The sequence below is a fragment of the Gymnoscopelus microlampas genome, assembly GCF_963454915.1.
Source record: "Gymnoscopelus microlampas genome assembly, chromosome: 13".
In the NCBI taxonomy this organism is placed as follows: domain Eukaryota; kingdom Metazoa; phylum Chordata; class Actinopteri; order Myctophiformes; family Myctophidae; genus Gymnoscopelus; species Gymnoscopelus microlampas.
Window position 1 is genome coordinate 42,913,854 of NC_139950.1, and position 10,898 is coordinate 42,924,751.

The 10,898-nt window shown below is 41.1% G+C and overlaps 1 protein-coding gene across 3 annotated transcripts in view; it reads left to right on the plus strand.

The window, feature by feature from the left end:
• The window catches only part of LOC311058262 (CSC1-like protein 2), a 39,719-nt gene extending 28,960 nt beyond the window's left edge, over nt 1–10,759 (plus strand). For all 3 annotated transcript variants that reach the window (XM_084075641.1, XM_084075642.1, XM_084075643.1), the window contains 7 exons: nt 198–263; nt 1,402–1,564; nt 2,803–2,908; nt 3,656–3,823; nt 5,125–5,240; nt 5,341–5,415; nt 6,373–10,759. In XM_084075641.1, the coding sequence (XP_083931767.1) occupies nt 198–263; nt 1,402–1,564; nt 2,803–2,908; nt 3,656–3,823; nt 5,125–5,240; nt 5,341–5,415; nt 6,373–6,564 (886 nt within the window). In that variant the 3' untranslated portion in view covers nt 6,565–10,759. The remainder of the gene's footprint in view (nt 1–197; nt 264–1,401; nt 1,565–2,802; nt 2,909–3,655; nt 3,824–5,124; nt 5,241–5,340; nt 5,416–6,372) is intronic.
• The last annotated feature ends 139 nt before the right edge of the window (nt 10,760–10,898 follow it).

Here is a 10,898-nt window from a genome sequence, read left to right on the forward strand (position 1 = left end):
GAATAATAATAATACAGTAATATAAGAGCATCTGTCGGCTTGGTTTTGTGTTGGCTTAAAGCTAAGTTATAGTTTGTTGCCCGACCACTTTTGTTAAGTGTTGTTTGACAAAAGCCTTGTGCAATTAAATGTAAGTTGATCCATAGTCTGCAATTAGTTAAGTTGAATTAAAACCTTTTTTTTTTGTCTCTTTACAGTCTGGATGTATTCTTCCGTTGGCTTTTTGACAAAAGTTTCCTGGCAGACGCTGCAGTGAGATTTGAGTAAGTAGCAGCAAACCATATGACCACCAAACCAGTGGTGTGTTCTACCGTGTTACGCTGTATACGCCGTACACAGTGCAGATGTTTTGGGGGAAAAGCATATACAGTCTATAACCATTTCATCCATTGAAAACGCCCTAGCGTAACGCGCATGTCGTGCAGGGAATAATTATCACCCCACTGCACCAGACCACTGTACAGAACACTATACACCTGGATAAATGACACCGCTGCATATCAGCTTGCTTCTGAAATTCTTTTTATACATCAGTCATGCAAGCGTGATAACGATCTATTGTCCTCAAGGTGCCATCTGGTCTCTGTGACTAACTGTCCAGGAATCATGTGATTAATTGTTAGGTCATGTTGTCATAACAATATCAGGCCTGTGTCAAATTCAGTAATTTGATGTTTCATTCTCTTTGAGTACCGCATTACTGCATCACAATTTAGGTACTCACTGACTGTTACTTTTTGCTCAAACGTCTATTTAACATACAGTATTATCACATGGCCATACTGACTTTCGATAAAGTGAGTGAAGGGCCACACATTGGACTATTGTATTGAACTTTTTTACAGCTGAACTTTCACTCACATTATCAAACATATTGCATTCTTATGCGTTATAAATATGGACTCAAGGCAGACAGTTTCACTGTCACATTAAACATTTAACATCTGAGTACATACTCACGGAATGCAGGTATGTGCTCAAATGGTACATAATTGCTTGGAGTCAAGTTAAATTAATTTCCCTCAAACCCATTAACTCTTTCACTGGCAGACTTATTTCTGGGTGCGTGCACCCACTGCCAGCGATGTTTCGATTTTCTTACCTTTTGAAGTAGTCACGGAATATTTATCTCCACTATAATCGATACCCTGATGGTTGCTAATCACAGAGGGTTTCACTGTGCTTCCGCGAAAAAACGAAAAAAAAGTCATCGCGTTATGAAAGGTTTGGAGAAAAGAAAAACCCTGTTATGACGATGTCATAACGGGGGGTCATTTCGTTTTTCTTCGAGGACTTCAAGGGCCGGATTGAGATGTTCAAAGGGCAACAATGCTAATATTTAGCGTGATGATCGGTGGCCAGAATTCAGTTTTCAGTGACATTCTCCTCTCTTTGCTGCAGGTGTGTGTTCCTTCCCGACAACGGAGCGTTCTTTGTGAATTATGTCATTGCTTCAGCCTTCATCGGTAATGCCATGGACCTGCTGAGGATCCCCGGTCTGCTCATGTATATGATCCGCCTTACTTTGGCCCGCTCCGCTGCTGAGCGCAGGAATGTCAAGAGGGTTAGTGGATTGCTCCTCTTCTTGCCAAGTTGAAATGAGTGCATAAAGTGTCGTTGGAATAGGATTCCTGCACTGGGAATATCTTTGGGAGGGATGGAAGAACATCCCTCCCAAAACAGATCGCATTCTAATGTTACTGTATGATCAAATCTGATAACAAGACAAGCCTGGGTTGTAAAATGTGAATTATTCAGAGGACATGTTTTGAAGGTGCTACACTGATGACCAAGGACAGATATTATATTATACATATACATATACTGTATATTAAAACATATATCTATATAATATATATATCTATATATCTACTGTATATAATCTGTCTGTCTGTCCCTCTCTCTCTCTTTCTATATATATTTCAAATAAATGTTAAATGACACCATGCCATGACCTATAATATCATATAGTTATTCTTAGGTATTGTTTGGTGTGGTTTTACATTTTATAGTTATGTTTAGGTATGGGTTTGGTGGTGTTTTTAATTTCACTTAAAGGTAGGGTAAGTGATTTTCTTTGGTTAAAATAAGTGTTAAATAGCTCTATATTCTGATAGTACTCATTGCTATAGAGTGTTTGTTCAGTAAAAGGAGTCTCCTTGTCTCTCCAGCTCTTAATAATTTATTTATTCATTTTTGTTTCAGTTTCAGTTTCATTTCCAATTTTATCCAATCAGGATAGAGAACTCAATCAGGATATAGATTAAACAAGTGAAATTGGAAGTGATGACACTAAGAAATGAGCAGGCAAAATTGGAACTGGAACACTATAAAAATGAAGCTTAAAAATGGGTACTTTCTCCTGATTGGCTGAGATTTTGACACCTACCAGAAAATGTATTTTCTGTTTATTATAGAGCTGGAGAGACGGGGAGACTCCTGTTACTGAACAAACACTCTATAGCAATGATTACTATCAGAATATAGTGCTTTAACCTTTTAACAAAATACTTTTTGTTTTAACCCAAAAATATCACTTAACCTACCTTTAAGGTTAATCACTGTTAAGCCACGTTAAGCCATGGGTTTGGTGTGGTTTAATTCATTTATTTAAAGTTGAGCACGGTTAGTTAGTTAAGGTGTGGCTCTAACACCCTTTCAGGTTGGATTTTCATTTTAGTGGTCATTAAGTTCACATGCTTATTTATTTGCAACCTCACCGGTGATCGTAAATCACCACTTAAGACCAGGCTGCTTCCAGTCCAATATAATCTCATACCCCCCTTCAATCTGTCCCCGCAGCACCAAGCCTACGAGTTCCAGTTTGGGGCTGCCTATGCCTGGATGATGTGTGTCTTTACTGTAGTTATGACCTACAGCATCACCTGCCCGATCATCGTTCCTTTTGGTGAGTGAACATCTGCGACAATGTGTCGTTTTGAACCACTTATGCCCTATTTTATACATTGTCATACAATTGTGTCCCACAAACATGTAGAAAATAATTTATCTACACGCTCACAACGTGTCACTATGCGAGGGGTCTTCAACGTTTTCCCAAGGACCCCCTAGCTGAGAGAGAGATGAAGCAGGAACCCCCTCTATATTGTATAAAATTGTGTTATAGATTAAACTTTTTTTGTTTACGTTTACTGTTCTTTTTTCCCTTTACACCTATACCTCTTTGCCAAAAATCGTGCTGCGAGGCGTTGTGAGCTTGTAGATCTGCTATTTTTGGCTAAAGTTCTCCTCAGAAAAGGGATGCTAGAGTTCAAGTGGTTAAGGCAACAAAAAAGAATCATATCACACAAAGATTTGGCGGACCCCCTGTAGTAACTCTGAGGAACCCCTAGGGGTCCCGGAACCCCTGTTGAAGACCCCTGCACTATGCGATGTGACGCGTTGTGGGCTATTTCCCCTATTCATTTATTTTTTTGTGACAAAAAAAGAAAAGAAAACGACAATGTTTGAACATTTTTATTGATAATCATTATGTGGCTGAAAAAGGGACACCAGGTTGAAAGTGGTTGAAAGGGCCTAATGTGAGAAGACAGGGACCATGGGGGTTCTGTTCCCTCTATGCTGAAGCTTATCAACAGGCGTAATAGGATTAGGTCCTCGGAGTGACAATGCTGCTTCCCTTTCCCCTGCTCAGGACTGATGTACATGCTGCTGAAGCACCTCGCCGACAGGTACAACATGTACTATGCCTACCTGCCTTCCAAACTGGACAAAAAGATCCATTCTGGCGCCGTCAACCAAGTGGTGGCAGCTCCCATTCTCTGTCTCTTCTGGCTGCTTTTCTTCTCCACCGTGCGCACGGGTAAGAAAAGGGCTCCACCTGCTGGCCACTCAATGTCCTAACATATCCCTAACGCTTGACTGTCTCCAATGAGGTTACAATGAAACTTTGTTAGAGGTTTGGGTTGTGTAGTTACGTTGTCATGATGTCACTCCAAATATTGGTAATAATCCAAAATAGTCTCCCCATTGAGTTGCACAGTTCAACGTCAATGTCTCAATGTCAGGCGTTTAGCCCACAAATGGACACAAAAGACAGATCCACAAAAGTGGATTCTGCAAATGTTTAAGATTACAACACTATGTGTCTGGTTTTGTTATTGGTACACCATGGCAAGGTAACTACACAAACCTACCCAAACCTCTACCAAAGTTTAATTGTGCTTAAGTTTGCAGAGCCATGTCTTCCTAATTGTTGCCATCATTATGACACAAAAAGAAGAAGGGAAAAAATTTTCACTGTAGAGCAGCAATTCCCAACTTGTGGGCGGCAAGGGTGTTACAAATGGGTCCCACATAATTGGTAAAACACTAGACAGTGTAATGATAATATAACATTAATATTTTTTCTATAGAACCTTAAAGAATGAGTTTTCATAGTGATACCGCTATATAGGAACTTACTCTATGTTGGTTCCATTGATTCAAGCCGGAACTAAATTATTTGATTCATCATTAGAATACACATGCTCTGAAAATGCACGAGGCACACCAATCTGACCATTTAAAACACCAGCCGAAGGGCCTGCCGTGTTAACACATTGACTGCCAGAATTATTTCAGATTTTTTGCAGTCTTCTGCCAGAGATTTTTCATTGGAAAAAAAAAAGTACTCAGGAGCCGAGATACAAAATTTTAAAGTTTTAAGTTAACAAGGAAGTGGATGAGAGTAAAGATCTTCGAAAATTCATATCTCCTTGGTCTTTGGGTAAAATTGAAAAAAAAATAAAAAAATAAAAATAAAAACATTTTTTTTTTTTTTTTTTTGAAAAAATATTTTTTTGCTAAAATCGAGTTATCTCGATCTTGGCAGGCAAGTGATGAAACGGTAATATCGAGTTAACTCGATCTAGGCAGTCAATGTGGCCACGAATGCCTTTGAGATTTTCAAGTGGGCCCTGATCCAGAAAAGGTTGGGAGCCACTGCTATAGAGCTTCACATGCAGGTGTCGCTGGTATATGAAGTTAAAAAAGTGACAAAATGTTAACCGATAAACATGATGGCTCGGGAAATAGGGCCCAGGTTGAAAACCAGACATATCCTTAGTTTAAATGTTTTAAAGTGCAGTCGTCCAATAATTTTCCCTCTACCTTCTCCCAAAGGGTTTTCGGCTGCGACGTCCATGTTCACCTTCATAGTTCTGATCATCACAATCATCATCTGCCTCTCCCACGTCTGCTTTGGGCATTTTAAATATCTCAGCGCTCACAACTACAAGGTAACACTTGTCATTTTCTAAACGTACCATCTTAATATTCCTGACCCCACAATGCTCTGACGTTCACCTGCTCATGTCAACCATCTCTTGTCTGTCCCAGATTGACAGTCAGGAGACGGATGGCCCGCTGGAGAATGGGGTGCCACCACGTACCTCCCCCACCAGCAAGCAAGCAGTAAGTATCATAGATGGCTCTCGTTCGTGTCATTCCCACCTTCATTTGTTTTTGTTGGATCGGTCGAAGTTGTTGGCCAGTTAGAATGAGGTTTACAGATGGTGCAGGTGAGGTGTTTCGCCGCCTTTACCCACTTTACATATGTTACGAAACCCTTTAGGGTCTAGGGTTGGGTTTGTAACATGATGATTTTTACCAGGCTGTTGAGCATAGGAGGTGCAAATAAGGGAGACCACACAAGGTTTTGAGCAAAAGGTGCAATGTGCTTTTACTCTTTAAGCAGGATGTTATTTACAATATTTACATTTCCAATATGAACAGGGCATAAGGTAAACCAAAAGAAAGCAAGCCACTACCAGGGGACACGGGTGTTGCCAAAACAGCAAACAAAGCAGCTAGGGAAACAAAAGACAGACTAACTAACTAATCACGTAGTATAGTGAAAACAAAAGCCTGCCTACCTAACTACTCTAACCAAACAATGGTCAAAAATACATAAGTGGCAACCACCCCTCACCTAGTGTGCTTAACAAAGGTTCTGCCTACGTGGTGTCTATGTATAGAGGCCTCTGTCTTTCCTGTCCAAAGGCAGCAGCATATACAAGCAGATTAAAGGTAGGAGAACAGACACAAAGTTACAAAAGTTTGCTCTGGGAACATAAATGAGGGCTACAAACAAGGCTACAAGGACAGGGCTACAAACAGGTGAAATGGTTGAGAGAGAATGAGCTGTTTCATAATTTAGTTAAAAACACATAGGTTTTTTTCAATAAGCACTTTGTCTTATGATGATGTGTTGACTTCAGTGTCGGTGTTAATGTTTTTATATCATCTTTTTTTGTGTGTGCGGTGTGACTTATTTTTTTGCACGTCGTGCAGCACCTTGTAACTATGTATTGAAAGCTGCTTTATGAATAAAGTTGACTTACTTTTTCCTCTCTCCCTCCTCTCTTGCAGCAGATGTACATTGCTCAGGTACTACAGGACCCACATTCAGACGAGGTTGGGTCAGGCAGCAGCGAGGACGACGGCCAGGGGTCCTCACAGGGGTCCTCGCAGGACGAGGAAATAATTAACGTTGCAAATGGCCTGAATGAGGACTTTCAGTCTGGTGAGGACAGCCTCATTGCGAATGAAGTGCGGCACTGACACTGCCTGGAATGGACAGTAAAAAAAAGACTCGTGGAGCGCACTGAATTTATGTGTATTAAGCTAGGAACCGAACCCACAGTTCTCTAATGCGGGATTTATGCTTGGTTGCACATTGTGTCACGCACCGAAAATAGCCGATCTACAAGCTCGCGACGCGTCGCAGTGCAATGCGTTGTGAGCTTGTATATCTGCTATTTTCAGTGCGCGACACCGGCATGCAACTAATTATAAATCAGGCTTAAAGCATCTCAACCTCCATAGAGGGACTCGACACTAACGTAGGCACGCTATCTACAAGGACAGTTTCTAAAAGAACTGTATTGCTCTATTGCTTCACTGGAACTCACTACATCAACGGCATCCATATACGTACAAACCGCAGAAAGAATCTACTTTGATGACGCCTGACCCAGCATAGGAACCCCCCCCTCCATCTCAAAAAAAAAAAAAAAAAGACCCCACTTGCGGCACAGGGGATCCACGCAGAAAGATCCTCATCATGCACAAACGAAGACGTTGTTTTTCTTTCCCTTTTCTCTTTTTTGCCCTGTGAAAGGGGTTCGTCTAGTATTCCCTTGATATTATTGCACTTGAACCAGAAGACCTGCCCCTGTGCCCTGCGCTGGGGCAAGGTGCCGTGGCAATTGTTTCTGCTCTCCCATACGCTTGAGGTTTAATATGGTAATATGTGGCATGCCATCAAGTTCAGAAGAGTGGAGGGATTCCCCTATAATCCTTTTTACCGGGATCCCCAGTTGTCTGCACTAGATTCATGCTATAGCTGAATAAGCAGCTTACGGCGGAGAGAAGAAAAAGAAGAAGAGCAGCAGAGAGGAGCTGACCACACAGACGGTTACCCCTGTGCCCCGCGGGAACTCTGAAGCGCTGATGATGTCTGAGTGGTTCTTATAACCCTGTGTAAGGCTTCCAAAATAACAAAAAAAAACACTGCTACTAACACTCCACCCGCTTTGGACACTTTGACACTGTACAGCTACAAAAAACTCTGGATTTGTAAAGTTGCCTTTTTTTGAAACTGTATTTATTTTTAGGCACAGTATTTTAAATGCTATCGAGAAAGCGCCAAACGCCCCATAACTGTGGAATGATGATGGTTTGCGGCTTGGCGTTCTGTACCCTTGATAAGGATCGTTTCAGTCTGGGCCGCTGCTGGACCTGCTGTTGGACCGCTGCTCCTGACAGGGGCCCCCCCCCCCCCGAAGGCCTGAAACCCCCAGCAATGCTCCCAAAACAAGACTAGAGCCTGACCGATATATCCGTCTGGTTGATATATCAGTCATTATTTAACATCGGTATTTGCAATTATGCAGGCAACGTGTCCCGATTTTTAACCCCCTTTCAATCTCGCGTCCCTATGTTGAGCATGTCATTATAGGTGAACATTTTAAAAAATGTGCCGATCTACAAGCTCACAATGCATCATGTACGCATTGTGAGCTTGTACACGGACCACTAGTCCAGGGCACTCCAAAATCGGGATCGGCATCAGACCTAACATCTGGCATCGGTTGGGCTCTAAACAGGTCATGGCCAGAGAACTGAGAGCCTTCCAGTCCTCGGTCTGTCCGAGATGGTGAGAGACAGACGGTATGTTTTTGGACCTGCTTTCTGCTGAGACAGTTTTTCTGCAAATCTGTCACCTTCGTTCTCACGGAGGTTCTTATATACTGTAGGCTTTATCCAGGTGTTTACATCTTAACCTATGGTTTTCATGGCTTGTTGGGATGAAGTGTCACCAGTGTGTGTAAGCAGAATAAAGTTGCTAGGGAACAGACTGGGGCTCTCTGTCAGCTTCTAAAATTAGTGTTAGGTGGATACCGATAGGATTAGGAATGAGCTACTCAACGGCCTGTCACTATGACACAGCTGTTTAGTTCTGTCCAATATTAACGAGACTTTGTCATGCAGGCAGCAAATTCAAAATGATAATTGAGCATTGTTACAGTTACTCACTTGCCTTTACACAGACAATGCTGATTTATTGATTGTTTAAGTCAAATTGCGTAGTTTTGTTTTTGAAAACATATCAAACAGTAGTGCAGGTCACACAAAAATGTAGTCTTGGAATTGTACCATCTTAATAATTGTAGAACAGTAGCTTTATACAATGAAAATGATCTCTTGCCCAATGAAAGCAAAATGGGTGATGTTTCCTTCATTTACTATGGACTAATCAAGTGTTTTTATTTTCACAAATCTACATTCCATTTGCAGACATAATGGCCAGATTTGTGATGCCTCTGCCAGAGCATTCTTATTTGTCACTTAGCAGTCAAGTCTATTTGAATCACAACAGGTTGTCTCATAACACTGTGTAGAGACCAAACAATCCCCCCCATGAGCAAGCACTTGGCAACGGCAGCCAGGAAGAAACTTGCCTTTAAAAGGAAGAAACCGAGCTGAACCTGGCAGCCGTCTGCCTTGACCCAGTTGGGTTTAGAGGGAGACACAGAAATAATGATGACTATAATAACAGTCCACAGCCATAATCCATGGAAACCCTCAATCCACCAGCCTGTGTGAGAACACAGGAGATGGGTTGTGTGCGTTTAAACCCTACGCATTGTAAAATGTACATTAAATGTCCTTGAGAAATGTGTCAATTTTGGTAATTCCACAGCCATACCAAGTACACTTTCTTGTAGTCTCGGTAAGGACCATGCAACAGCCCAGACAAACACACTAATGCTAATACCAAGTAACAAATGCAATGTAGTGTCTCAACATTTATGAACTGACTCAGGATTTATCAGTGTTCTCTTTTAGCTATTTCTTATGTCATATATATATATATACACAGTGTATATAGATATGATATAGTGAGTGTGTGTGGAGATTTTTTTTTTCCTTCCAATGTTAACTACACCGGTATGAGTACGCCCAATAAACATACTGTATGAAATCTTTGGTAAAGCAAGGCACTGTGGGCCAGTTGTTATGAGACCATAATGTGAAAGATGGATTATTTAGCTGCTCAGTGAACCATTGTGGGGAATCATGCACTACTAATATTATTTTCACTTATATGATTGACAGAGGAGGCCATATCCCTGTGGGTTCAGACATGGTGATCCTGAACCGTAGCCATAATTTGTCCGTGGGTAAATTTCCCCTTTTTAAGACTGTTATGGTACTATGGTATCTGAACAATGGTTTGACACCATGAATTCTGGAGCTCTTCCAGTCATGACAAGGTGATTTTCTTTTAATACCTCTTCATTTTTATACCTCTGAGATGTTGAGACATTTCTAAATGTTTCTTGTCCAAAATAACAAACACGGTCCTACACTCTTGAGGGAGATACTAACATTAGATTCATGATTGCTAACAATTGCAGACTTTGTTGCTACCTAAAGCCCTGAATGTTATTCCCCCAGTGTAAAGAATCTTGTGATTGTTTGATTACAATGATTTAAGAACAGGTGCAACATATACTGTAGACTGCATACTGTAAATCACAAGTCATTGACAGTTCTCCACGGTCTGTGGAACTTCATTCGGGTACAGATCCTATACTTTGATGTCCGATGGTGGCAATTATTTCCGATAGTTTTTATTATTTCATTGTTACAAATCTGTCTTATTATTTTATTACTTTCTTGTGAATACCCACCTTTTTCTGTTAGGGAGATTGCCATCGTCAGGCTTGTGTTTAAGTGGGACTGGCATCAAATGGATGTTCTTTGCAAGCAGCCTAGTACTCTCAAGTTCTCGAACATTGTACAAATTATTCATCAGGGGCAGTTTAATTGCTCTTCGGTGAGGCACATTTTGAATGTCTGTTTTGTTTGCTTCGCATTTTATTGTCGTCTGCCTTAGCTAGATGGTAGGAGTAACATTGACAGATCCCCAAATTATCATTTAACGGTGTCTGTTTTCTCGTTCCTCCCCAAGGGCTGTCAATACAATGGATTTATCTGTACATTTCCCCCCCAGGTCTTTGAACAATAAATCTATTTAATCAAGTATGTTGAATGACTGGTCGGGGTGATTTGTTCCTGCAGTTCTCCATCTTCAACACTAGGTGCTGCTTGGGAGGGATGTGTGATATTATGCAGACTTGCGACGTGGAAAGGCAGATGGCAAGCGCCTCCTGTACTGTACAGTGTTGCCAGGTCCGCTTATTATAAGCGACTTTGGGCTTGTTTTTCTGTAAACTTGCTTGTAATTATTGGTAGTTAATTGCGGATTGCGGTTTTTTGGGGTCGTTTCTAAAGTGCAGTTGTTTATTTTGGGCTTGTTTCCTAATGCTGTTTAAACCACTGTTTCTCAAACATTTTTAAATCAAGGACTCCCAAATTAATATGTA